At 42.3% G+C, this 25,616-nt stretch overlaps 2 protein-coding genes across 20 annotated transcripts in view; one reads left to right on the forward strand and one right to left on the reverse strand.

Annotated features, from left to right (window-relative positions):
* ELMOD2 (ELMO domain containing 2) overlaps positions 1 to 25,616 on the forward strand; it is a 49,758-nt gene that overhangs the window by 8,581 nt on the left and 15,561 nt on the right. For 9 of the 12 annotated variants that reach the window (XM_008166123.4, XM_024103436.3, XM_024103437.3 and 6 more), the window contains 3 exons: positions 490 to 558; positions 2,689 to 2,822; positions 3,385 to 7,608. In XM_008166123.4, coding sequence (XP_008164345.2) covers positions 490 to 558; positions 2,689 to 2,822; positions 3,385 to 3,542 — 361 coding nt within the window. In that variant the 3' untranslated portion in view covers positions 3,543 to 7,608. Of the gene's footprint in view, positions 1 to 489; positions 559 to 2,688; positions 2,823 to 3,384; positions 7,609 to 25,616 lie in introns of those variants that run through there. The other 3 variants (XM_065597749.1, XM_065597747.1, XM_065597748.1) reach the window with 1 other exon arrangement.
* TBC1D9 (TBC1 domain family member 9) overlaps positions 22,784 to 25,616 on the reverse strand; it is an 83,476-nt gene continuing 80,643 nt past the window's right edge. For all 8 annotated transcript variants that reach the window (XM_065597712.1, XM_042850301.2, XM_005284320.5 and 5 more), the window contains one exon: positions 22,784 to 25,027. In XM_065597712.1, coding sequence (XP_065453784.1) covers positions 24,302 to 25,027 — 726 coding nt within the window. In that variant the 3' untranslated portion in view covers positions 22,784 to 24,301. The remainder of the gene's footprint in view (positions 25,028 to 25,616) is intronic.

The raw sequence follows: 25,616 nt of genomic DNA on the forward strand, positions 1-25,616 counted from the left end.
CCCTTCTAAATGAGTAAACGGTTCTTCAACAGCGAGCTGCATTGTTGTAACCAACTAGTTGGATAGATGGTGGTTTTAGTTACAAATTGTAAGAGTTGAAGAGGAGCAGAAAGGAGTTTAAAACATTCTACTCATGTATGATAGGCCTGCTATGCTATAGCTGAGAAAGTAAATGATCAAAACTCTTCAAAATAAAATTACTACTAAGTTAAAAGTACTAATGATGTAGAACAGAAAATATGAAAACCTGCTTGAATGGGGGAATCCTGAATTCTCTGGAAGACTTCTGTCCCACTGGTCTCCTTTATCATGCCATTCCTTGTTACATATCACTTCCTCTATTTACTTTTATTGGTTTTCATTCTGCACTCTTTCTTCAATACACATTTGTCTACAATTCCATTCTTCTGTTATTGAAAATATTAGATTTAATTAATAAACTGCTTATGTAGCAATCCTTAGATTCAGTTTTTGTTTGCTCCTTTTCAGGTATTTTAGTAAACATTACACCAGTGAAGCTCGCCACATCCTCTCTCGTTCAAATCATACAAAATTGGGGTAAGCCATTTGTATGGGCCTAAGATCTCACAAAGATCTTAGATTTGTAGAGTGCAAGTCTGTATTGGAGTATCTTCTGATTTTTTTTTTTTTTTTTTTTTTTTTAAAAGAGGAAAACATTTGACACTTTCTATAGGAAATTGACAAACGGAATTAATTTCTGAGCCTCTGAGTTGAAAGCTGTGTGTTTATAGCTATGTATTTGTTCCAACCAGTCTATTTAGTGCCCTTAGTAATCTGTAGGCTTCAGTTAGTTTCGTTCTAGAAAAACACTCCAACCCCTTATTCCCCCAAAACAGTATGGCTAACAGATTTGGATTGAATTTGGAAGGAAATAGTAATTATTCTTCTATTTAGTAACACAAACTTAGTCAAGATATATGTATTCATGCACGCTGTGCCAAGTGCAATATATATACTTCCATAGATTAAGTGCCCATCCAGTGGCCTGGACAAATCAAAAATAGCCTGTTTATTATCTCTCACTTTACAAGACACTACTCCTCTTTCATCCACCCAATCCCCAGTTAACTCTGGTTTATCTCAATAATTAATATAGTAAGCATGGGAATGTTTCATCTTGTGCCTTGTCATGAATGTTGCCCTATCTAAGTTGTAAACAGTCATCCTACAAAATTAATGAGGAATTCTGCAATGAAAACATATACATGTATCCTTTAACATATTGTAAATTTGTTTTCCAAAATGATGCACTTTTTGTGACTGCTGAACTTATTCTAATTTTTCATCATTGGGCTTTTTAAACAGAAAAAGTCCATACATAACAGGAGCAGACCTAGACCTTGTTACTGAGGTATATTTTCTGTGTTTGGAATTCCATCTCCCTGTGGAAACAGGATATCACGGACAAAGCCCCAAAATGCACTTTATTCAATGACTCAAATTGTGTGTGCAACCGTACCTGATTTAACACATTGTACTCAATAAGCTTTGAAAATTGTATCAAAAAACGAAAATACATAAGATCTACTTGAGCTTCTGCTGGCTAGCTTTCTTGCTAGAGCAGTGTTTTTGGTAGCTATGATGTTCGTGTTACAGTAGATTTGGAAAGAGGGCAGTAGACCAGATTTAGAATTTTTTTTAAAAAAAGCTTTTTGTCTTTTCTATATGCTTGCTGAGTCTGGATGACTGCCCTTGGCTTCTGGGCAGTGTGGTCTAATGTCAGGATCAATAGGGTGCCCTCCCTTGCAGGGCCATGTGGGCTAGTGGCCAGAGTTACTATGGCCACTCTCCCTCGCAAGGCCACGTGGCCTAATGGCCAGAGTGGCTGGACAGGTGGGCTGCCACCTCAGGACAGGCAGCAGCCAGGGTAGGGGGACCCAGATCCTCCCTACTCCACTGGGTCCCAACCCAAGGCCCTGACAGTGGCGGGGTTGCCCACCTCCTGCTCAGCAGGGATCCTGCCAAAACACACTGAGCCAAGCCCCAGTTCTGTGACCAGTTTCCTGTTAAGTTGCCCTGGTTTACTTCCTACCCATTCTTCCGCAGCTAGTCATCTTGGTAGTCTTAGGGCCTCTCTTCCCTCTTTGGTGTTGGGTGCCTGGGAGTCGCTGGTAGGTGCAGTCTGCCGGGCCTCTGAGTCCTGGAGTGTCAGCTGTCCCTCTGCAGGAACCTGCAGCTCATCTCTGTTCCCTTTGGCAGTCAGCCCTGACTGAGCTGAGTTGCTCCCTTTTATAGCGGGAGCATGCCCAGCAGAGGCCGGGGGCGTGGCCTCTTCAGCCCACAGACTGTGATTAACCCCTGCTGAACCAGTGGTGGGCTGGTACTCCCCATCACAATGCTGATTAAACTTTCTATCCTGTTGCCTCTGCATGGTTAATAGGGGCATTCACTACATTGCTGTTGATGAAATTTTATATTTCCTACACAGTCCATCTTCTAACTTCACTATCGTCTTAGATGTACAAGGCACTTTAGACAAAAATGCTCCATACGCACGAGGCAGACTTTGCTTGATTCTTAGAATGACCCAACATGTAGAATAGGAATAATTTGGCAGATAATAATTTGTCTCTATACAAATTAGGCCTAGAAAATGGAATACATTGTAAAAATCAGCAGGAAAATGGATTTCATTAGTATCTAATAGGAAATTTTTTGGTGTTTCAGATATTCCTATGCAATAGTTGGGATCAATTTGACAGAAATGGCTTATAGTTTACTAAAGAGTGGTGCTTTAAAGTCTCATCTCTACAACTTGGTCCCTGGATTGCCACAAATGGAACACTTCCATCAGTTTTATTGTGAGTATTTGTAACTCTTCCCTCCTATAGATTATCAGCGGCAGGACTACCTTCATTACCAAAAGTCCAGGCCTCTACCACTCGAGATAAATGAGTAACTCCTTTAGTTGTTAGCAGTAATATGTGATTATAACTGGGCCAGCTATTAGAAGGGCAATTAATTCTCAGCCAGTTGGTTACATATTAAAAATATTTTAGTGCTGTGATGCTTCTAACATGGTTATGGATTTATTTTCAAGCATAGTTTAAAGGAAAAATAAACATTTACCTCCATTGCTCCTCCAAAGCCAGAATTATAACCTGGATGTCTGACTGACTATTTCTTCATTGGATAAATTTGGGTGGATGGATCCATACTGCAGATCTCAATTTAATAAATATCCAGTATTTTCCAAGGCATGCATTCTTGCTAGTTACTCCTACACTATCCAGAAGAATTGCTATTGAATAAAATGAGGCATTGCCTTCTTCCTCTAGGCTGAATAGGCTGGGAGGAGCCAGAGCCAAAGTAGAAAAGAATGGATCACAGGTTCTGTAGAACTTTATTTTGTTTTCTTTACAGGTTATCTGGTTTATGAGTTTGACAAATTTTGGTTTGAAGAAGAACCAGAAAGTATTATGCACTTCAACCACTATAGGGAGAAATTCCATGAAAAAGTTAAAGGACTTCTTCTGGACTATAACCTAGTACTAACCTTACAGAATATAAAGAAACCATAGCCGCATCTGCAATCTACCCAGTTCTGCTCTTAAAATGGAATTATGCATTCTCATGGAATTCTCACACTTCACCAAAAAATTTGTTTAATGATGTAACTTTTTATACATATATTTTTGAAAAAGCTCAAATTCAGTTATGAAAGCTTGGACAATCAGCCACTGTTTACAGGTCTTACATGCTATTCTCCAAAGGAAAACTTAAAAAAAAAATCCCATATTGAATCTTTTGCCCTCACAACTTTCTTACACCTCTTGGTGCAGGAACATGAAGTAGGTATTTATGCTGCACTATGTTATCTTCGTTATGTAACCTATTACTAGGTTCCTTTTCTACCATTAACTGTTGATTAGTTATCTTTAAGAGGGGAAATTGCTTTGGTTTTAGATTTGTTTCTCAAGCCCTGTCCCCTTGTTGTTTATCTGCACATAGCTTGTGGTCCATAAAAGTTTTAAACTTCTCTGTGTAAAGAGGTCCATGAAGATGATGTAACAATTATTTGTGACTTGGAAGAAGAGGCTTCATTTATTTGTATTTACACATAAGAACAACCATTGTTCTGGTTGAAATGATCCTCCCTCCAGGAAATAATTACCCACACCCCTGTGCCTGGAAGGAACTTCCCTCAAAAATAATAACAAAATAGTGTAAGGCCAAAGTCCCTTTTAACAAGGAGATCTTTCATGTCACATGCTGCCATAAATATTTTCCAGCTCTCAATCCATCTCTTTTAGTTTGGGCTACAGTTTTTCAGGCTGACGTGATTCTGTATCTTTTTTTGGCCCATTCTCTCTTCCCCCTCCCCCCCAATGTTTTCTGAATGGGGCGTAATATCTAGGAGAATTACTTAACCTCTTTTTGTAGTTTCATTATTTCCCACAAAACTTCATTGCTGCTGCAATCCATGATTTGTGAAGGTAGCTGGAACTCTTCTTCACTTCATCCATACTTCCAAGGAAGTAGGGGTGCAACTTTCATAGGATAAAAGCATGTTTCCAAATTTGGGCATTCTAGACAATCCAGGCACTAGGAGTTGGTACCTATAGCAGTTTGTGATGACTAAGCATTGTTTAAAATGTTAAACAGGCTTGGCATGAACTTTTTTTTTTTTTAAAGCCTACTATTTAAATAAAGTGCCTTCTGCTAAATTCAGTCACTGTTTAATTTGATCCTCCATTTAACCTGAGCAGAGCTTCAGAAACCTCAGTTCTTTGGGGGCAGAGACTGTATCTCCCATATGCTTGAATATCACATGGTGCTATCATGATACAAATACAAAAATTAAACACAATGCTTTATTTTATCATCTCTGGAAGGCTTCATTGGTGGTTATGAAAAGTTATTCTGAAAAAAGGCCAACATTCTGAATGGGAGAAGGAAAGAAACAAAGGATGATCCTTGTGATTTTAAAAAAAGATAATTGGAAGATATTCAGACCGTACACTATAAGTATTATTGTATAGACTGTGATTTCTATCACTCCATCCCCTCATTCCTCTTGATCTACATGAACAACATGGTCAGCTGCTTATTGCAGTCAAAATGATAGTAAAGAGCTTGACCAAAGTAGAGAGCAATTATATTGACAAAAAAGTTTTGTTCTTAAAATCTGTTACAAATAGGTGAGGTTTTAATCATGTGAGCTCCATCTGCCAGAAGGTGGAGGGAGATAAAAATTTATCTTCATATTTGCATTTGCCCATTACCGTTATACTTGAAATGGTGCAGTGAGGGGAAGGAGTTTGGTTGAAAAGGAACTGATGCAATATGCACAACATATCCTTTCTGGGCATACACTACAATAACTCTTAATTTGGCAAAATCTGTTTTTAAATGTGGTACATTTTGTCCTGCTACACTGTGTGCATGCCCTTCTGGAAGCATGCTGGTACTACAGTGATGATGACTATAAAGGTACCTTGATAGCAGAATTAACTCTTTCTTCAGGATTTCTGCAAATAAGTTTTGCTGGTTTCAAATTTACTTAATATAGTGAAAAAAATATAACTGCTAGTGATCAAAAATATAGAAATAGAGCTCTAACAAATGTGGATTAAAGTATGATTTCATTCATGAAAGACTTATTCCATGTTTTTCACCACAATATAAATACAAGTGAAAAATATGAAGCGCTTGCAATTGGATGATTAGAAACTCCAGATCACTTTAATTCCTTGATTTTGAAAACCTGCCTCATCACCAAATAAACAGTACATTTGAGGTGGTAGATTTCTCCCAAAAGCATCCTTACTTTATTTTTACAAGACTGATTGTAATTGTCCTTGTAGCAACTGTAACACTGTATCCCAGTTCTTGAAAATTTACCAGACACCCATTAGGTGGACATCTATACCTACTACAAAAGATAGATGTAAAATATCATAGGCAGGGGAACACCACTAGCAAGAAGCCTACTTTTTCTGCCACCCCCAGCTGCTGGGAATTTCATAATGGTGACCATTAAAATGGTAGCTGAGCACCTATACTCAAGGTCCCAGGATTCCTGTCCTGGTTTGGGGCACCATCTTTGGTTTAGTCTGTGGCTATTAAGTGTCTTGTAAGTTTGGAAAGTCCCATAAATAATGTTCAGGTGGAGGGTCAGATCTTTAGGGTTCTGCTTTTTCCCCCCACCTCCTGGCTGCTAAGGAATGAACTCTTCACGATTCTACCTGGCCCCCAGTTTCTATATAGTTTCTCCACCTTAAATAACTCTATTGCTTACCTTGTTGCTGCTGCTCATAGTTTTCCTCAGGAATAGCAGCATGAAATTGATATGATGTTTGAATTTCACTGAGGACAACAGCTTGCTGAACGGAATCAGTGAAACTGGCCATATGATTGTTAATTTCACTGTGCTGCTGTTTGGCAAAGATACAAGCAGCAACAACAGAGGAGCTGGAGCCAACTGGCTGCAGAGCCAAGCAATCCAGTTTTGTCATCCTTACATTTGGAAGATTTTTTTTGCAACTGTAAAGGCTAGAAATGTAATTGGAAAAAAGACAACCTATAATTCCACAGAAATTGGTATGTTAAGCTCCTTTACTCCCAGGAAGAACTTCCTGCTTGCCATTAGCGAAAGGATTTTTAAGCCCTGTCCTATGCAATTTCAGATTTCATACAGCACAAAAGAAATCTGAGCTAAGGCATCTTGGGATAGAGCCTAGACCAGGGATTCTCAAACTTTCTTGCACCGTGACCCCTTCTGACAACAAAAATTACTACATGACCCCAGGAAGGGGGACTGAAGTCAGAGCCCCGCCGCCCTGGGCAGGAGGCGGGGAGAGCAAAGTCCAAGCCCCACTATCCCGGGCAGGGGCCCTGTAACCTGAGCCCTGCCACCCAGGGCTGAAGTCGAAGCCCAAACCCCACTCCCCAGGGCTGAAGTCTTTGGGCTTCAAAGCTCGGGCTTCGGCTTTGGCCCCAGACCCCAGCAAGTCTAAACACCAGCCCTGGTGATCCCATTAAAACGGGGTTGCGACCCACAGTTTGGAAACCACTGGTCTAGACTGAGTTCAGTCGAAGGTTTGTCATTACTTTTTAAAATCAAAACCATGAGCTGAAAATCATGACAAAACCCAAATTAAGAATAAAGCTACCATCATTAAACATGGAAAAGCTATGTAGTCAAATGTATGGATGTTAGGTCACATATAATAATTGTTTAAACTGAGTGTATTCTATATTTTTCTAGTTCCCAGTGTATTGTTTCCTGAGCATTTAAAAACTAGAATTTGTATGCAGTTTTGTACTATTAAGTACATATTTTGCATGTAGCAGGTTAATTGTATGTATTGGCAACTAGTTAGGATAGAGTGTAAAAACAGCAAAGATTGTGTGTGGGGTGGGTATTTGCTAGAGGCAAAGTTGTCTTGCAAAGTCTAGTTAACAAGATTTTATATTAACTATTGAATTCATACTATGAAATGACAATCCTAATTTAACAGATGATATAGACTGGAACTGTGCAATGACCTGTTTAACTGGATGTAGTCAGTTTGCATAGCATTGAAACTAATTGTGAATACTTGGTTACAAAGCATCCCTAAAATTAAAGTTTTGGTTAAAGTCCCTGTTGCTTTTATAATACTGTTTATTAGATACACCTCAAGTTTTAATATATGTATTTGACAATTCTTGGAAATATAACACAAAATAATTTTTCTAACTTTTCTCCCTTTTAACATATTCATGGGACATTGTCAAGTAAAGTTTGGCCTTAAAGTAACATTGTGCAAAAAGCCAATTTTTTTCAAATGAAATTTAAGACCAACACAAGTGCTTCTATTTTTAAATTTTCCATAGAACCTATTTAACAAACTTTCCACTACATTTTTTAAACATGGTGTTACTCCATGAGAAAATTAAACTGAAATTAACTACAGGTTTCAGAGTAGCAGCCCTGTTAGTCTGTATCCGCAAAAAGAACAGGAGTACTTGTGGCACCTTAGAGACTAACAAATTTATTAGAGCATAAGCTTTCGTGGACTACAGCCCACTTCTTCGGATGCATACAGAGTGGAATAAATATTGAGGAGAAGCTCACCAACAAAGAAAGGTGAAAACTCTTTGTATGGGGTAAGAAATTCGAAAGTTAATAATTTAATTGGGGAAGACACACACGAGATATTTTAAGTCTGCTTTAATAGCTTAAGGTGGTGGTAACACTAAGGATATTTATTTTTAAATGTGCATTATAAGGTTGACATTTTAAGTGGAATAAGCAATGTTGAAAGATGAGTTCAATTGCAGAACATTTGTGCAGACTTACCCTTTTAAACTGGAATTGCTAGATAGCAAAATGAAGACATACCTTAATGAAAAAAGTTTCTATGCTACTGCTGTTTCTGATAAACCAATATGGAGGATCATTGGGATGTACACTGCTCAAGCACTCTAGAGGAACAAGCTAATCTAATATTTCCATGCACGGGCATGCTTGGTTTTCAGTCTCTGAACAAATGAGCAGTTCTCACTTCTTCATATTACTCCAGCTCTTGCCTAACTGAAGAAGTCTGTTTTCAATAAATGTTCTATAAAACATCAGTATAAACTTTTGTTTAGATGTATTGTGATGTGAGAACGTTTTCTGTTTTCGTTGGAGGAGGTTTGCATCCTGTACCACTGAAAAATTTGTTAATGTGTGATGAAAATGTAGTTCTTTTTTCACATCATAGTCCTATTCTTATGGTGCTATAATATAGCCTGAAATGGCATTTCATGTCCTGCCAAATTTATGGCACTGTCTGTTACTGGAAGCAGTAGACAGTAGGAAAGTTGGTCAGTAACTTGTCACTACTGTGCAATGAGATAACTGTACACTAAAAGAAAGGTCAACATTTGCCCCAGTATAAAGCAATAATGTAAACTGTGATGTCAATATGTTGAGCACAAGTGTTAGAATGATAATAAATAAAGAACAAAACATCCAAACGTTCACAGTGGCAAGATATCCATATTGCTTTGTAAGAGCTTCCTTTCCAGTTTGCCTTGTTTTCTCCTCACTGTTAGCTTGCAGTCAGTTCAAAACGAAGCAGTTGGTTATTGTCTTTTCCCTAATGTTTTATATTGGTTACCTCTATGAGTGAGACCTAGTCTTAGCATTCCCTTAAGGCCATTTATACCAGTATTCCTTCAGTCATGGGACTTGATTTACGTTTGTTTGTTTACCACACCTCTATGCCAGGCAATTGATAATTTGCTGCTGTTTTCAACAATGTAGCTCCTTGGACTTAAGATGAAAAGTTACATTGGAAACAGGACAAATGTGGTCCATATCACAAATACCAGACAATTGGCTCTAACTGCTGCCTGTGCTGGCAGTCTCAGCAGAGAGACCAAGAAACAATAGGCATTCAAACTAAAATACTCTCACACCAAAGTAATGCTTCCAAGTCAGGGTTACGGCACTCCCTCGTCAATGAAGGTGATTCTTCATACACCTCCCTTCCTCTTTTGAGGAAGTGGATCCAAACACTTCTTCCTCCTCACCATCTAGGGGAAAGAATGCCTCCATCTATGCTTCTATGAGGGGGTTGATCCAAACAATCTTGCATGGGGGAAGTGTTTAGGTCACTGTTCTGGAGGGGGCTTCCTCCTAGATCTCCATGTGCTTCATGGCAGAGCACAGATGCAACAGGCACAGAGCAGGAGACCCAAAAAGGCTATTTGGGGCAGGGCCTGTCTTTGTTCTGTGCATGTACAATCCCTCACACAAGGGGCTCCCGATTCATGACTGGAGCTGCTAGCTGCTATGATGATACAAATAAACAAGGAGCAAACAGCAGAAAATGAGAAGAAACTCCTCAGCAGTAGCCACTAAAGAGACCAGTAGAGATCAGAGCGTGCAAAGCAAGTACCCCAGCTACTTGGTTACCTCAGACTGCCCTGCACAATAATTTGACATGCTGTTATGCCAGACTTAGCTACAGTGGCCCTGGTAGTGAGTAGCAGTGCCCTACTTGCTTATGCACCTAACATACTCTGTTTGGGTACTGTTTCTGATATTAAGTTGCCCAAGACAGCTTCTGAAAAAGTCTCTGTTTCAAGGCCAAGTACAGAAGTTATCACACTGGGGACTGAGAAAATCCTTTTGTGAGCTGGAGGAGACTTTACTTTGGGTAGGCAGCTCCATCTTTGGAGGGAGTGTGTGTTTTTTAAAAAGTCCCATTAAAAATGCACCCTCCCTGACGCGTACCTGTCAACAACTGCACCCTGTGTGAGTAGGTTTCTCTTCACTTCATATTCTACAAGAGGCTTAGCAATGAATCATGACAGTGTGTGCATTAGCAGGCTACAGCTGCGCCTCTCAAATATGTTGAGACACACAAGGCTGAAATGAACAAAGTAATGGATATCAGAAAACTTCCAAGTGACTGATTTTTTTTATAAGTGAAATATCAGGATTTCCCTCATCATAATAGCAATTTTCATGGAGGTTAAGGTTTGGATTGTCTTTGAGTGTCTGCCCATGTGGATTCCACCCTTCATGTGCCCCACGGGCAGGAGCTTGGAATCTTTTAACCAGCAGTGTCCATTGGGGCCCTGCATGCCCTCCCTGCCTGCCCAAGGGCATAAAGGACAGAGTAACCCCATCCACCATTCAGGTCTTTCTTATTGCCTGTAGCACTGAGATGGATCAACCTCAGTGTCCTTTGAGCTCTCTAGAAGTTCTTGTTACATCGTGTGATAATGTAGGCAGTTTTCTTTTGATACCTTTAGCCCTTTGGGGAGGAAAAGGAGTAAGTGCCTTAGTACCAGGGTTACCATCCCTTTGTCCAAATCTACAAATCACCACATTTCAAAACCTGCCCATCTGCAATGCAGCTATATCTTTTAATGACTGACATGCCAAGTGGGCAGGCCATGTCCCTGAAAAATGTTCAGTTCATACATCATTCTCAAAATGTACCCAAAAACCTGTGAGGCATGCTTACAATTAATTTTGATAGAGAAGTAGATAAAGGCATTTGACTTAGTTCTTTCAAGGAAGAAATCTCCTGTTTCTGCCTCAAGACCACAGTTCACTAGAGCTTTGTCCTCTCGAGAGGTTACTCCAGCTTCTGAAGTCCCTAAGCATAATTGCTGTGCCCTTGGAGCAGTCAATTGCCCCTGCTGTCGGAGGAAGAAAATAGCACTGCTCGAAGCCTAACACTTGGCATCAATCCCTGTGTCTGATACATTCTAAAAAGAGGTTTGACTCATCAGTCTCTGAACAGTAGAAGTATTAGCTGAGTCAAGTACTGCTTCTGCTCTGGCTCCACACTGATTAAAATTGGTCACTGGTCTTCTACATCATTAATTTTGGTAGAGACTGGGAAAAAGATCTTCTGCATCAGAACCACTTCATTCGGTGCAAATACCTTCTACTGTGACTACTTCTACAACTTACAGGGATTTGAGAATCATTCCAGAGCTTGAATCACTAATCCTAGATGTGTCTCCATTGTCAGTGGCCTCAAAGCCTGATTTGGTAACAGAACCAGATATTTTGAAAATGGGGAGTTCTCTGGTAGATCTGTTAGCAACCAACAAGAACAAGAAATGTCTCAAGTTTTGCTCTCAAATTTTGAATTAGGGCCCCATATCAATTGCCTTTCTGATTCCATGGAGCAATCACCTGATGTATGCTTTTCTACCTTTTCCCTTAATTCATGGCATCTTTCAGAAGGCAAGTCAAGACAGCGCACAACTACTTCTCATAGTTCTAACTTGGCCACTTCAGTTCTAGTTCTTAGATCTGCTGCATCTGTTGAGTCAACCATTCATCAAACTTTCAGGACATAATTTCACAGAACCAGTGTCTAGTTCTTCATCCGGACCTTTCCTCTCTACATCTGCCAGCTTGGATGCTGGCTGACTGCTGTGGATAGAAATTCTGCAGAGGTTCAGGATATTCGTATTCAGAATAATAATCCCTCCACCAGACTGACATAATAGTAAGTGGAAGCGTTTCTCCCTTTGGGTTACTCAGTGTCACCTTTATCTGGAGGAGACTTCCATTCTTGATATTTTGAACTATTTATTGTCTTCTAAGCTCTCTCGTCTGTCATTTAGTTCAGGGAGAGTTCACTTGGCAGCATGGTCTGCCTATCACACCCTACAGCATACACCCTAGAAGTGTTATCACTAAGGCTAAGATTTTGTCATGGATATTGTAGTAAGTGAAGGCCCTAATGAAGGCCCAGTATGAGGCCTGAGGCCTGAACCAAACTAAAGTAATGGTCAAGACTTTGCTAACATAAAGCAAAGTTAAGCTGTGAGCAAGAGGCAGGCCCTGCTCACAGAAGCTGGCAAGAAAAGGGCTGATGTTGCATAAATATATATTCACCTCGCATAGTACCTGTGTATAAAAATGTATCCCTGGGGTGGTGTCTTTGTCCCGCCACTGAGCCGGGTCCTTGCCAAGAGGCATCTATTAGTAGTATGCCCGGTAGACTAAGTAATCACGTTGGGGTCACCAGTGTTGTGAGAGGCTACCGGTGTGGTGCTTCTGCTTTCTCCTGTTGATATCACTCGGCTGCGTGCGTGTGTTCCCTCTGTGTGCTGCCCCAGCTCTGTGCAGATAGCTGACACAGCAGACCCGACGAGAACCCCCAATGATCACAGAGTCTAGTAAGGTACAAAGGCACCTCGGCCAGGTTTATTGCGATCTCGGACACAATTGCAGTTCCCCGTAGATTACTTAGTCTACCAGGCATACTACTAATAGATGCCTCTTGGCAAGGACCCGGCTCAGTGGCGGGACTTTCCACTGCCCCCGTGGCCGCACAAAGACACCACCCCAGGGATACATTTTTATACACAGGTACAAACAAGTTACACATCACTCCTGACGTTTTGAGGTGCAACCCCTCTACGTAGCAAGGTACAACCCCTCTACGCAGTAAGGTGCCGCCTCGCACCTTGTACCTGTTGGTTCGATCAAAACAACTCTATCCATCATTTTACCCTTTTGCCCCTGTCATTGGGATGGGTCGGCCTGTTCCATGTTATCTGTGGAATGTTCCGGTATAGTGTATCTTGGTACCATGTTTATACTTTAACTATGCGAGGTGAATATATATTTATGCAACATCAGCCCTTTTCTTGCCAGCTTCTGTGAGCAGGGCCTGCCTCTTGCTCACAGCTTAACTTTGCTTTATGTTAGCAAAGTCTTGACCATTACTTTAGTTTGGTTCAGGCCTCAGGCCTCATACTGGGCCTTCATTAGGGTCTTCACTTACTACAGATATTTTTAGTAAAAGTCACTGGCAGGACACAGGCAATAAACAATAAATCACGGGAGTCCCGCTGCCCAGCGCCGGGGTTGACACTGAGCCCCACCACTACTATAGTTAAGGCAATATTTCTCAGTGTTGCTATAACAACCCATGTTGCATGTAAAAAGAACAGGAGTACTTGTGGCACCTTCGAGACTAACAAATTTATTTGAGCATAAGCTTTCGTGGGCTACAGCCCACTTCATCAGATGCATAGAAGTGAACATATAGTAAGAAGATTTATATAGATATACACACACACGCATACAGAGAACATGAAAAAGTGGAAGTAGCCATACCAACTGTAAGAGGCTAATTAATTAAGCTGAGCTATAATCAGCAGGAGAAAAACTTTTGTAGTGATAATCAAGATGGCCCATTTTAGACAGTTGACAAGAAGGTTTGAGGATACTTAACAAGGGGAAATAGATTCAATATGTGTAATGACCCAGCCACTCCCAGTCTCTAGTCAAACCCTAGTTAATGGTATCTAGTTTGCATATTAATTCAAGCTCAGCAGTTTCTCAGTGGAGTCTGTTTTTGAAGCTTTTCTGTTACAAAATTGCCACCTTTAAGTCCTCTGAGTGACTAGAGAGATTGAAGTGTTCTCCTTCTGGTTTTTGAATGTTATGATTCCTGATGTCAGATTTGTGTCCATTTATTCTTTTGCGAAGAGACTGTCCCATTTGGCCAATGTACATGGCAGAGGGGCATTTTTTTCTCCTGCTGATTATAGCTCATCTTAATTAGTTAGCCTCTTACAGTTGGTATGGCTACTTCCACTTTTTCATGTTCTCTGTATGTGTGTGTATATGTGTGTGTATATATATATATATATATATATATATCTTCTTACTATATGTTCCATTCTATGCATCTGATGAAGTGGGCTGTAGCCCACGAAAGCTTATGCTCAAATAAATGTGTTAGTCTTTAAGGTGCCACAAGTACTCCTGTTCTTTTTGCAGATACAGACTAACATGGCTGCTACTCTGAAACCTCTTACTGCAAGTTATTGTTTCTCTAATCTTAGCGTGAAGCAAACTCAAATGCATCTCACCACTTAAAAAAACAACACTACCATTTTCAATTAGCAGCTGTAGAAACTTGAATCTGAATTACCCAGAATCACAGAAGAATGACACTAGACTGGGACACAGGAGATTTGGATCACTGACTCCAACAGATTACTCACATGAATAATGCTAAGCACTGCATAAGTGTTTGCAGGATTAGGGAACTCCAGTTCCCTATATATAAAATGAAGATAACACTTCCTTTCTCCCACCCTTTGTATGTCTTGCCTACTTAGGCTTAGACAGCATCATGACAGAATTTCTGAAAAACCTTTGTCAACATGGCTGCAACTGGCTGACATGCTTCCTTACTGAGTGCATACCCCTGGTCAAGCGCCCAAGGTATAGCAATAGGCAAAGGCCACTGCCATCCTGAAACCAGGGAAAGCAGCTGACAATCAATACTATGCATAACGTACAAGGTCTTGGAAGGGATGATGCACCGAAGACTTACACCCATCTTTGAGGGCTACATCCCCAAAGAGAAATCCAGGTTTAGGCTGGGAGAAAGCACCTGTAATTGCACTGACCACCTACATCAAAGCTAGCTATCAATGCTGGCTCAAAACAGCAGTGACCTTTGTGGACCTGTCCTTGGGATATGACATGGTTTGGCTGGACGGCCTGCTTCTAAAAGTGTTGAAAATAGCATGTTGTGGAAGAACCCACTGCACCCACTGACAGTTATGCTCACCAATTGCAAATTTCATGTAGATCTAACAGACCTAGCCTACTGAACAATGGGCTCCCACAGGGATCCATCTCGTCACCATCATTCTTTAATATTTATATCAATAACATGCCATCGACTCAGTCATGGAAATTTGGATACCTAGAGGATCTGACGCTTGCCATCCAAGCGAGCACTTTCACCCAAGTGGAAAGAATCCTTTCAGAAAAGCTGAAAAAAACTGGAGGAGTACTATCAGTTATGGCAGCTCCAACTGAATTCTCAAAAAACAGCTGTCTCTGCATTCCACCTGAGGAATCTGCAGAGAAGAACTTGAATGTCACCTTTGATACCAACATCAGGCATGAGGATTTCCTGAAATATATTGGAGTGTGGTTCTGGATTGTAGCCTCATGTACTGCCAACATCTGATGAAGACTGCTGCCAAGATAACGACTACGAACAACATAATCCACAAATGAGCCAGATCCGGTTGAATAGCAGATGCTCATGTCCTTTGGACAACTACCTCATCCCTCATCTTCTCAGCAGCTGAATATTGCATGTTGGTATTTGCAGGTAGTGTACATACAAAACTTGTTGTTGTGCAATTGAAGACTGTTATGAGAATTGTCATGAGTGCTGAAGTCAACACTGACAGCCTGGCTTCCTATCCTCGTGCATATCTTACCACCATCTCAAAGGAGAGGCACATGTATATCCTAGAACATTTTAAATAATTTCAATATGAATCTCTCAATTAGCCAAGGCCTCAAAAAGTCGGGCACAGCTAACCCTTTAGAGACCATATAGGCCCCATTTCCCCAAACAACTTCCAGTCCCTTTCCCCCTTACCTTATCCTCTTGCTGAGTGGCTTGCAATTCTCCCCCATTTTCAGGGAACAGCAGCAGACCCATTCTCCTCTCTAGCAGCTCCAAAGGAGATTCTGCTGTTATCTACTTCTCCAGGCTCCAAGTAATTATTTTTCTCCAGGTGTCTGATAGCTGATGAAAATAGTGGCATAGATTCAGTCTTTGGTCTGAGGACCCTCCTGCCAGATACCTTCTGTGTTTTCCCTTGTGTTCAGCTTTCCAGCTGTCCACAGCCCTCGATCTAAGGAGAAAGGTTCAGTGCACCTGAGTTGCCTCTATCTCAGAATGCTCTCTCCTGAGGGGAGGGGCTGTGACTGCTCTCTCCTCTCAAGTGGCCCCACCTCCTTCTCAAGAATAGCTGAGAAATTACTGAAGACCAGGATATGGAGGGGAAAGAAGTTAAAGAATGTTTGTGTCATTCCCCTTCCTGTTTCTTCAGTATTGTCCAGACTGCTAATGGCTGCTACTGGCAGACCACTAAACTAGTTCTCATACTCAGTCTTTTAACTGCCTGTTTCTCTCTCATATGTCCTAAGACTGTTGACAACTATGCACCATGGCAGTGCACAATGTTTCCAGCTAGGCCAAATCCTACAGCTCTTAAAAGCTCCAGAGTATTATATGAATATTTTGCACAATACAAATTTATGACAGGAGTATGATAATAATGGTGTTAGTGTTGATATGCAATGGCCTGCGATTCTGTTCTTTTTTTAAAATAAAAATTTACAAAGAAAGTGCCAGTGCAAAAGTCCCATTGCTGATCAGTAATTATTAAAAGATATCAAAGAGCAAGTGAAGAAAATGCTCTATTTCTCAGTAGTTGGTTATGGAGTAACTGCAATCTCAGAAGAGCTGCCTGTTGTTCTAATGACAAGAGTAAAAGGACAGTGGTAGGAACAACAAAGTGCATGCTAAGATATAACAGGACATGGGGAGGCAGTTCTTAAATGTGACCTGAAAAAGAAAAAACAAAAATTGGGTTTGTGCCCTTTTTTGCTCCTTTATTGATGTATCATTTACAAAACATAAAATAAATGCAGTTTGATTGCTGTCACACGTCAGTACCTTCAGCTTCCCTCACTGTTCTGAATGTGATATTTCAACAACCTTATACTCTAGCTAAGCATATCCTGGCTTTCTAGTGTTGAGGACGAGGTCCCCCTTCTCTCCAACATCACTTAATAAAAACAAATGTTGCCACCATCATGACCCTGCCAACGGTCACCAATAGCCACCTTAGCCCCGGGATCCTCCTCAAAAACAGCTATTAAGGAATCTGTTCCTAAAACAGCCACACACACACAAAAAAAAAGTCTCACTCTTCACCGCAGCGAGATTCACCTAAAAAAAAAAAGCGATCTCCGACCGCAAAGTCTACCACGGCACTGATGGCACCAAGAGCGCTGGACCGTGAGGCACCGGGAATGTCTGGTACAGAGATGTCCTGAGAAGCTAAAGACCCGGCGGTCTAGCTCTCATGGAGGTGCACGTACCAAAGCCAAGCCTCCTAGCTTGGCACCAGTGGAGCCTAAGAAAACCCAGGCACCAAGCAGCACCACCTGTTGCGCTGATACAATGCAGCAAGTCTGCAGCACCAGCAACCCTCACTCCCAGCCTGAGGTGGACCTCCTGATTACTTCAACTCCAGGGACTCCGCTTTTTGGCACCGACAGCACCCCAGCCAGACTGGGACCAAGCCTGGCTACTACCCCTGCTGGCTCAGATCCTCCTCTTTCCAGTGATGAGGAAGAGGAGGCAGGGATGTACACCTCTCACCATGTACACCATTCCTCATCCAAACATGGATCCTCGCGGCACCAAACATCTCTGGATGGAAGAGGCGGGCAGGCTCCACAATGGGTGCCACCTCCCATGGCCCTCCCACCAACCTGGGCATACTGGGACCCATGGGCATTATACAGGACCCAGAACATCAGCCCCCCAACCCACCCAGGTCCAGAACAACGCGATCACCTTTGCCACCTGCCCCAGCTTCCCCAGAAATGCTGGAGGAGGTAGAAGAACCTCAGGATGCACCTGAGGGCGATACCCTTCCACCCACCCACATTTCCTCTTTGTCACCAGACAAAACAATCATGTCGCCACCCCCCACATCTGGAGATGACTTCCAATCCTTTCAGGATCTGTTTAAACGGTTAGCTAACTCCCTTGACATATCACTGGCAGAACTACCAGAGACAGCATAAACTAACAGCTGATGGAGAAGTTCGGAGTAGATCTAAGGTTGCACTACCCATTAAGGAATCTGCAAAAACTGTCTGGCAGACACCAGCCACAGGTCCACCTTCTTATAAGAGTTCCGACAAGAAGTACTATGTACCGGCTAAAGGGACTGAGTTATTGTTCACCTAACCTACCCCACCCCAAACTCATTTGTGGTAGAAGCAGTTAATCAAAGGGGGAAGCAACATCAGTCGAGAACCACCCCTTACGATAAAGACTGGAAAAGGTTAGACTTTTTCGGAAGGAAAGCCTACTCATCGGCTATCCTCCAATTCTGCATAGCCAATTACTCGGCCTTACTAGCCAAATACACGCACAACATGTTTTCTCAGATGTCAGCCTTTATTGAACATTGTTTTGAAGTGTTGGTTGAGGACACAAGAACCCCACATTCTCCAATCCCAGAGTTACATCCAATCTCCAGCCGATTTGGAGATCACCTGTCACCATTCTACCCAGTCTGGAAAACCATCACTCAGACAAATGGGTCCTGGAAATTATCCAGAAGCGCTACTCCATCCCCTTTGTCTCTATTCCACTTACCCACCCTCCTTCAGGGAACCCTCTCACACACCTGCCAGAGCATGAAATGTACCATCTCCTACAGTTAGGTGCTGTGGAACCCGTACCAGCTCAACACAGGGACAGAAGGTTTTATTCACATTACTTTCACGCTCAGAAGAGAACAGGTGGATGGAGACCCATCCTCGACTTGTGAAAATTAAACAAGTTCGTGAGAACACAACGTTTCAAGATGGTGACTCTAACAACCATAATTACGGCATTGGAGAAAGGAGATTGGCTCTTGGCCCTTGACCTGCAGGACGCTTACTTTCATGTTACCATTCACCCGACACACAGGTGGTTCCTGCGATTCACTCTAGGGAACCTGCATTACCAGTACAGGGTGCTCCCCTTCGGCCTGTCCACTGCCCCAAGGGTGTTTTTTTTTAAAGTTCTCGCCATCACAGCAGCATATCTTCTCAGGCAGGATGTGATCACCTTTTCCTACTTAGACGACTGCCTTCTAAAAGCACCAACGTACCAGGCAGCAATCGACGCCACTCACACCACTATAACCCTGTTTACAGACCTACGATTACAAATCAACATTCAGAAATCCACTCTGACACCCACCCAACAGTGAACTTTATAGGGGCACACCTTGACTGTATATCAGCAACAGCACGACTACCCCAACAACGCTTTTTTACCTTACCAAATCTAATTACAATAGTAAAAGACAGCCCACAAACGTCCGCCAGAATGTGCCTACAACTCCTGGGGTCCATGGCAGCCATGCCAGGCTCCACATGAGATGCCTACAGGCCTGGCTGCGCACTGTCTATATTCCACACAGGCACTCGCTCAACAGACATCTTACAATGCCCAGCAGGGTAAAAGACTCACTCACATGGTAGGCAGAACATACGAACATTTGCTCAGGTGTCCCCTTCCAACAAAAGTCTCCAACTATAATGATCACCATAGACGCCTCTCTGGTGGGATGGGGGGCATACTTCTGTGACAATACTATCCAAGGTCACTGGTCCCCAGGAGAGTCTAATTTCCACATAAATCTACTGGAGCTATGGCCAGTCCGAAATGCCTGCCATCACTTTCTCCCTCTAATCTGCAACGGGACTGTCCAGATTCTCACAGACAACTTGGCAACTATTTTTTATATAAATCGCCAAGGAGGGGACCGGCCCTATCTGCTGTGCAGAAGTGGTCCGCCTCTGGCAGTGGTGCATCTTCAACAACATAGACATCATGGTGTCCTACCTGCCCGGATGCCAGAACACCACAGCAGACCAACTAAGCAGGAACTTTTCACACACCCACAAGTGGCAGATGGATCCCGGAATACTAAAAACTATATTCAAACAATGGGGATTCCCCTCAGTAGATCTCTTTGCAATGGCCCACAATGCCAAGTGCCCTCAATACTGCTCCCAGGCCGGACTGTGACACAACTCTCTGGGAAACGCCTTCCTTGTGAAATGGGAGGCCCTACTGCTGTATGCCTTCCCCCTCTATTGAGCCGTGTCCTTCACAAGATCAAGACAGACAAATCCAGGGTCATCCTCATTGAACCAATGGCCCAGACAAACATGGTTTCCATACCTGAAACAGATGGCTGTGAGACCACCATGAACCCTTCCCCTTGTGCCTTATCTGCTGACACAGGACGCCTCCGTCACCCCAACATTTCAAAACTCCATCTCAAGGCCTGGCTAATCCATGGATGACAGGACTTGAGACAGACTGTTCCAAGGAAGTACAAGATATACTACTGAACACAAAAGACATACATGCACAAGTGGAAACAATTCTGTACCTGGTGCCAGGACAAGCAGATTATTCCAGTTGGCCCCACTACCCATAATCCTCAATCACATACTGACACACAAAAAATCGGGCTTAGAGAACACTTATCCCACACTATGGGATCCAACTCCCATGTGGGATCTCAATCTCGTTTTCCATGCCCTCATGGGCAGACCTTTTGAACTGCTAGCAACCTGCTTGTTGTTGCACCTATCCATGAAGGTTGCCTTCCTAGTACCTATCATGTCAGCAAGAAGGGTGGGAGAGCTAGGTGCCCTAATGGCACACCCACCAGTGTTCCCTCTAATTTTTCCCACGCACGTGCAGAATGAATTTTGTTATGTGCACCAATATAGAGGTGATGTGTGATACATCACCTCCATATTGGTGCACATAAAATTAATGTGGTGGAGGTGGGGCCGAGGGGTTTGGAGTGTGGAAGGAGGGGATCAGGGCTGGGAGAGAGAATTGGGGTGTGGGGTTGTGTGTGAGCACTCTGGGGTGGGGCCAGGGATGAGGGGATTTGGAGTGCAAGCTACCTGGGAGCAACAGTTGGGAGAGAGAACTCCCCCACAGCTCTCTCTCCCCTCAGCAACACCTGGGCTTGGGGAGAGAGAGGTGCCTCTCTCCCGACCCTGGCAAGTCCATGCTGGGGCTGGGGCGCCTCTTCCCCAGACACGGCAAGTCTGGGGCAGGTCTGTGCTGGGGCCGGCGGGGAGGGGCGCCTGTCCCCGCCGTGGCAGGTCTGTGCTGGGGGAGAGGTGCCTCCCCACCACAGTCCTGAGCTTCTGTGTGGGGCTTAATAGGCAGCCACGCAGCTTAGAGAGAACTTAGCCACCCACCTTATACCACATTCCTCAAAGATCCTGTTTCCGATGCCAGCTTTTTGCGGTGTGCATGAAACCCTGGTGCATGTCTATCTATAGTGCGCCAGGCTGCAGCCCCTCTTCTGGCTCCTCCAGAACCTCGTTGAGGTTCTGGCTGCATTTTTCTGTATATGCTCACCCCATCTGTGGCCCCAAGAAGTCGCGGGACCACCTCGTCAACCTCCTCCTAGCCATGGCCAGAGTGGCCATTTATAATACGAGGGAGAGGAGGTTGGCTGAGGGGGTGGGGGGCTTGCGACTGTGGGGCCTGTTTTCGTTCTTTCATCCGTTCACGCATCCGGGCAGAGTTCCTCTGGGCAGCATCTGCTGGTTCCTTGGATGCTTTTGAGGAGCAGTGGGTGCTGTCCGGGGGTTCACTGCTCGGTGTCCCCTTCTGGTTCCCTAGTTTTGGCCCTTTGACGCTCACACCTGTTCCTGTTTTTTTTCTTCGTTGTCTGAGACTTTAGATGAGTTCTGGGCTTAGGGAGGGGCCTTTAGCTGTGGGCGAGCTTACACCCGCCCACTTCCCAGCACCCAGTAGGACCACCCTTCCAGGGCTCCTTCATGGAGCCATGAGCACGGGCATGTACCTGGTGCAGTTTATCCTGTTCCTGATGCCTGTCTCTTTTGTGGCGTGAGGGACCCTGGTGCACACCTACCTTGAGTGCACCAGGTTGCAGACCCTCTTCTGGCTCCTCCTGGACCTCCTTCTGTGTTTTTGGCTGCACTCCTCCCACTATCTTATATATGGATATATAAGACCCCATCCGTGGCCCCACAAAGTCACAGAACCTCCTCTTCAACTTCCTCTTAGCAATGGCAAAGTGGCCATCTCTAACATCAGGGAGAGGATGTTGGCTGCAGGGGTTCTCTGCGACCGTGGGGCCTATTTCCATTCCACTCTCCGCTCACTTATCTGGGCAGAGTTCCTCTGGGTGGCATCCGCTAGCTTCCTTGACACCTTCGAGGAGCAGTGGGCGCTGTCCAGGGTTCTCTGCTCAATGTCCCCTTCAGGTTCCTTATTTTTGACCCTCACACCTGTCCTTGTTGTTTTGTTTGTTGTCCCCAATACTTACTTGTGTCCTGGACTCAGTGGATCCTCCACATGGGCTGGGGGAGAGTCCTTCAGCTGTGGGTGGGCTTGCGTCCACTTCCCGGAACCCAACAGGACTGTCAGGGCTGCCTTTGTCACAAAATATTAATGTCTATTTCACAATGCATATGCATACCTGCTCTGCTAACATTAGAACTTTGTAGACTGGCACCTCAGCTTATCTGTACCTTTTTAAATTACAAAAATGAAAAAAAAAAATTTTATAGAAGAGTGCATATCAACTTGTGCCTTAGAAATATACAGCAAAAAAATCACATCTATAAAATCAATCAGGTTTTTTAAAAAAACACAATAATTCTAGCTTTCTAAATTTAAACATAACAGGGAAAATATTTAATGAAATTCTGTAATGTGAGAAACTTCCGCTGAATGATTGTTACATCAGAGCATATTCCTGTTACAAACACACAAATATTGAATAAAATGAAGTCATGAAACAATTGACATTTTATGTTCTGAAATCAATAGTTGGAGATCCCAAGTCATTTGCTTCACAGAATTTCCACTTCACAGTTGTGTAATAAAATACAATCACCTAATTTTCCATTTAGCATGGGTTTAATAGTTAAAGAACCAAATTCTTTGCTAAGGGTATTTTATTTGTTCACATTTATCCTATCTATGGTTAAAGACCACATCTGACAGTTTTTAAATGATTCTTTTAAAAGAAAAAAATTAAACAGCATATTTTCCATACAAAATATGGAACAGTTACATGGACATAATGTACAGTAGTATAAAAGAAACCGAACAGTTTTCTGGTGAAAAGATTTTGAAGATGGCAAATAAAATTTAGGCATGTAGGAATGATCCTGAACTAAATAACTGAATTAGAAAACATCTAGCAACATAAAAAAAACTTGAATATTTGTATAAGAAGCAAGGATTCAAAGTGCAGGTGCTCCAGCTTTCATTTTAACATATTCAGTAAATTGATACAGGATAATATTCATATTATATAGAGTGACAGTGTTCTCAGTAAGACTTTAAAACATTCAGTTACATTATCTTGCAGATTTTTTTCAGTTTACATTATTTCTACTTTCCAGTGCTGTAAATGAAGACATATGCAATACAGATTTTTCATTTCTTACACTACTGAGGATATATTATTAGGTTGGTGGTAAAGGTTAGTTTTGCGAGCTGAATAATATTAGCTACGCTGCAGATCCAGCTATAGATGTACTTTTATATTTAATGTTTAAAAACATCTTTTCCATTTTAAAAAAGGGATACTCCCAATCTGTTGAGAAACTGGTCTATAACTTCCTTAAGCAAAGAAAGGCAGGTCCCAGGAAATATCTCTGGAGGATGTCTTTTATATATTTAAAAACACAAAATCAAAGCATTCATTAAAACCATTAGTCTCTTAAAAGAAAAACAGACATCCCCCAGGGATGCTGCATGGCATTTACTTTTCTTTCAGGTCCTATATAAGTTGAGTGTCCCCTTTAAATTTTAGAGATCTCCCATTTCTTGTCAAGACTCAGGCCTTTTTGATAGGTCTGTTTTAAAAATGTACACAAATAACTCATTCCTTTTAGAGTTACGAATTGAGAACTAATCTTTACCATTTTTACACTGACAGCAGGGTTATTAATACACACATTTCACTGACAACTGTATTTTTTCAGTACGTTGAATAAAAGGTGCATTCTTGTAACATTTCTCACAAAAAGTGATTACAATTAAGGGGAGTTATGTCTTACCCCATCATTTTCACTTTAGTGAAAACTACCATGTTTTAAAATACCAGGACCTGTGTGAGGTACTAATAAATATATAATAAAAAAATCTAAAATAAAAGAGAACCCCTGACTGCCCTTTCATCCCGACATAGTAGAGATCTCATAGTCACTTGTGGAAGTTATTGGCTTGCCCATCATTCGAATGTTCTTTGCATTAGTAATTCTAGCCATCATGGACACAGGCTTGTCAAAGTACCTCACCAGCGCTGGTTCAGTCAAGAGAGAGGCTAAAAATTGCTCAAAGGTGATGGCCCAGTCTCTGTCAATGCTAGTGCTTCTACGCAGAGAAGAGGTGTGGCTGCTTCGCACCAAAACCGTATCTTCACCTATGTCCTCACAGTGGAGCTTTTCCTCCTCATGCGAGCCTGCACTCAGTACTGAATAGGAGGACATGGAGCTGTCATCTTTAGTATCATCATCAGAAATAAGCATGGAAGAACAAGCTCCATTGTCCCTGGGAGAAGAGTCTTCAAGCTTAATGTCTTCCATCTGTGCACTCAACATGTTATCAGTGCAAACTGTCTCCTCCTCATTAGCAATGAGGCTGGCTTGAAAGGATTCACGCTGGTCAAAATCATACTGCTGGCTCCCTTTCTTCTGAAACAACATACTCTGAATAGCTTTGCTGCTGTTGTTACTGCTACTGTCTGTATCTTTTGTGGGCTGAACAATGAAGAGTTTACCAACCTCACCAATCTCCAAAAGCAAACTTGTCACAGCAGCAGTGGCATGGTATAGATCTTGTTCATTGGGGTCTTCACTGAACATGTTATACATTGTCTTGCACAGTTCAATAAATTGCCCCTAAGTGTAGAGAATAGAATTAATTTTAATTAAAGGAATAGCAGCAAATATAGTCTTTGAGATTTGAGTATAAATCAGTTTAAAGAAATGTGTGTGAGACATTGGGGATAAAGTAGTTTATATGATGAAGTAAAAGTTAGAAGTAGTCTAGATATTTTAGAATATTTTCTAGTATTAAAGAAAAGTATGTATTTCTCTAAGATGTTTCCATCAAATTGCTGGATTGAATTAGTCTCCACCTCCCAGGCTAGTACAATTTCCCCTGTCTTAGCCTCAGGTGACAGTGGAGGCGGGTCAGTGCTTCTGGTTGCTCAGCATTACCCTTCTAACCAGAAGAATAGTGGCACCAATCTTAGTTCTCACCAAGCCGTAGAGGAGAGAATTAAAAGTGGAGCATGTGTCCTACAGGACTCCAACAACATGAAGGTGTGGAGGAGGAACAGGCACCATTGAGTGTCAGGGTGGCCAAAAATCAATAATTATAAATATTAAAAATAATTAAATCAGATTTTTTAATTCAAATCTGTTTTTAAATTTAAATTAAATACTTTTTTTTAAATAACTCAAACCACTGAGCTGGTGGAAGTTC

The sequence above is a fragment of the Chrysemys picta genome, chromosome 5 (genome assembly GCF_011386835.1).
Source record: "Chrysemys picta bellii isolate R12L10 chromosome 5, ASM1138683v2, whole genome shotgun sequence".
NCBI lineage: Eukaryota > Metazoa > Chordata > Testudines > Emydidae > Chrysemys > Chrysemys picta.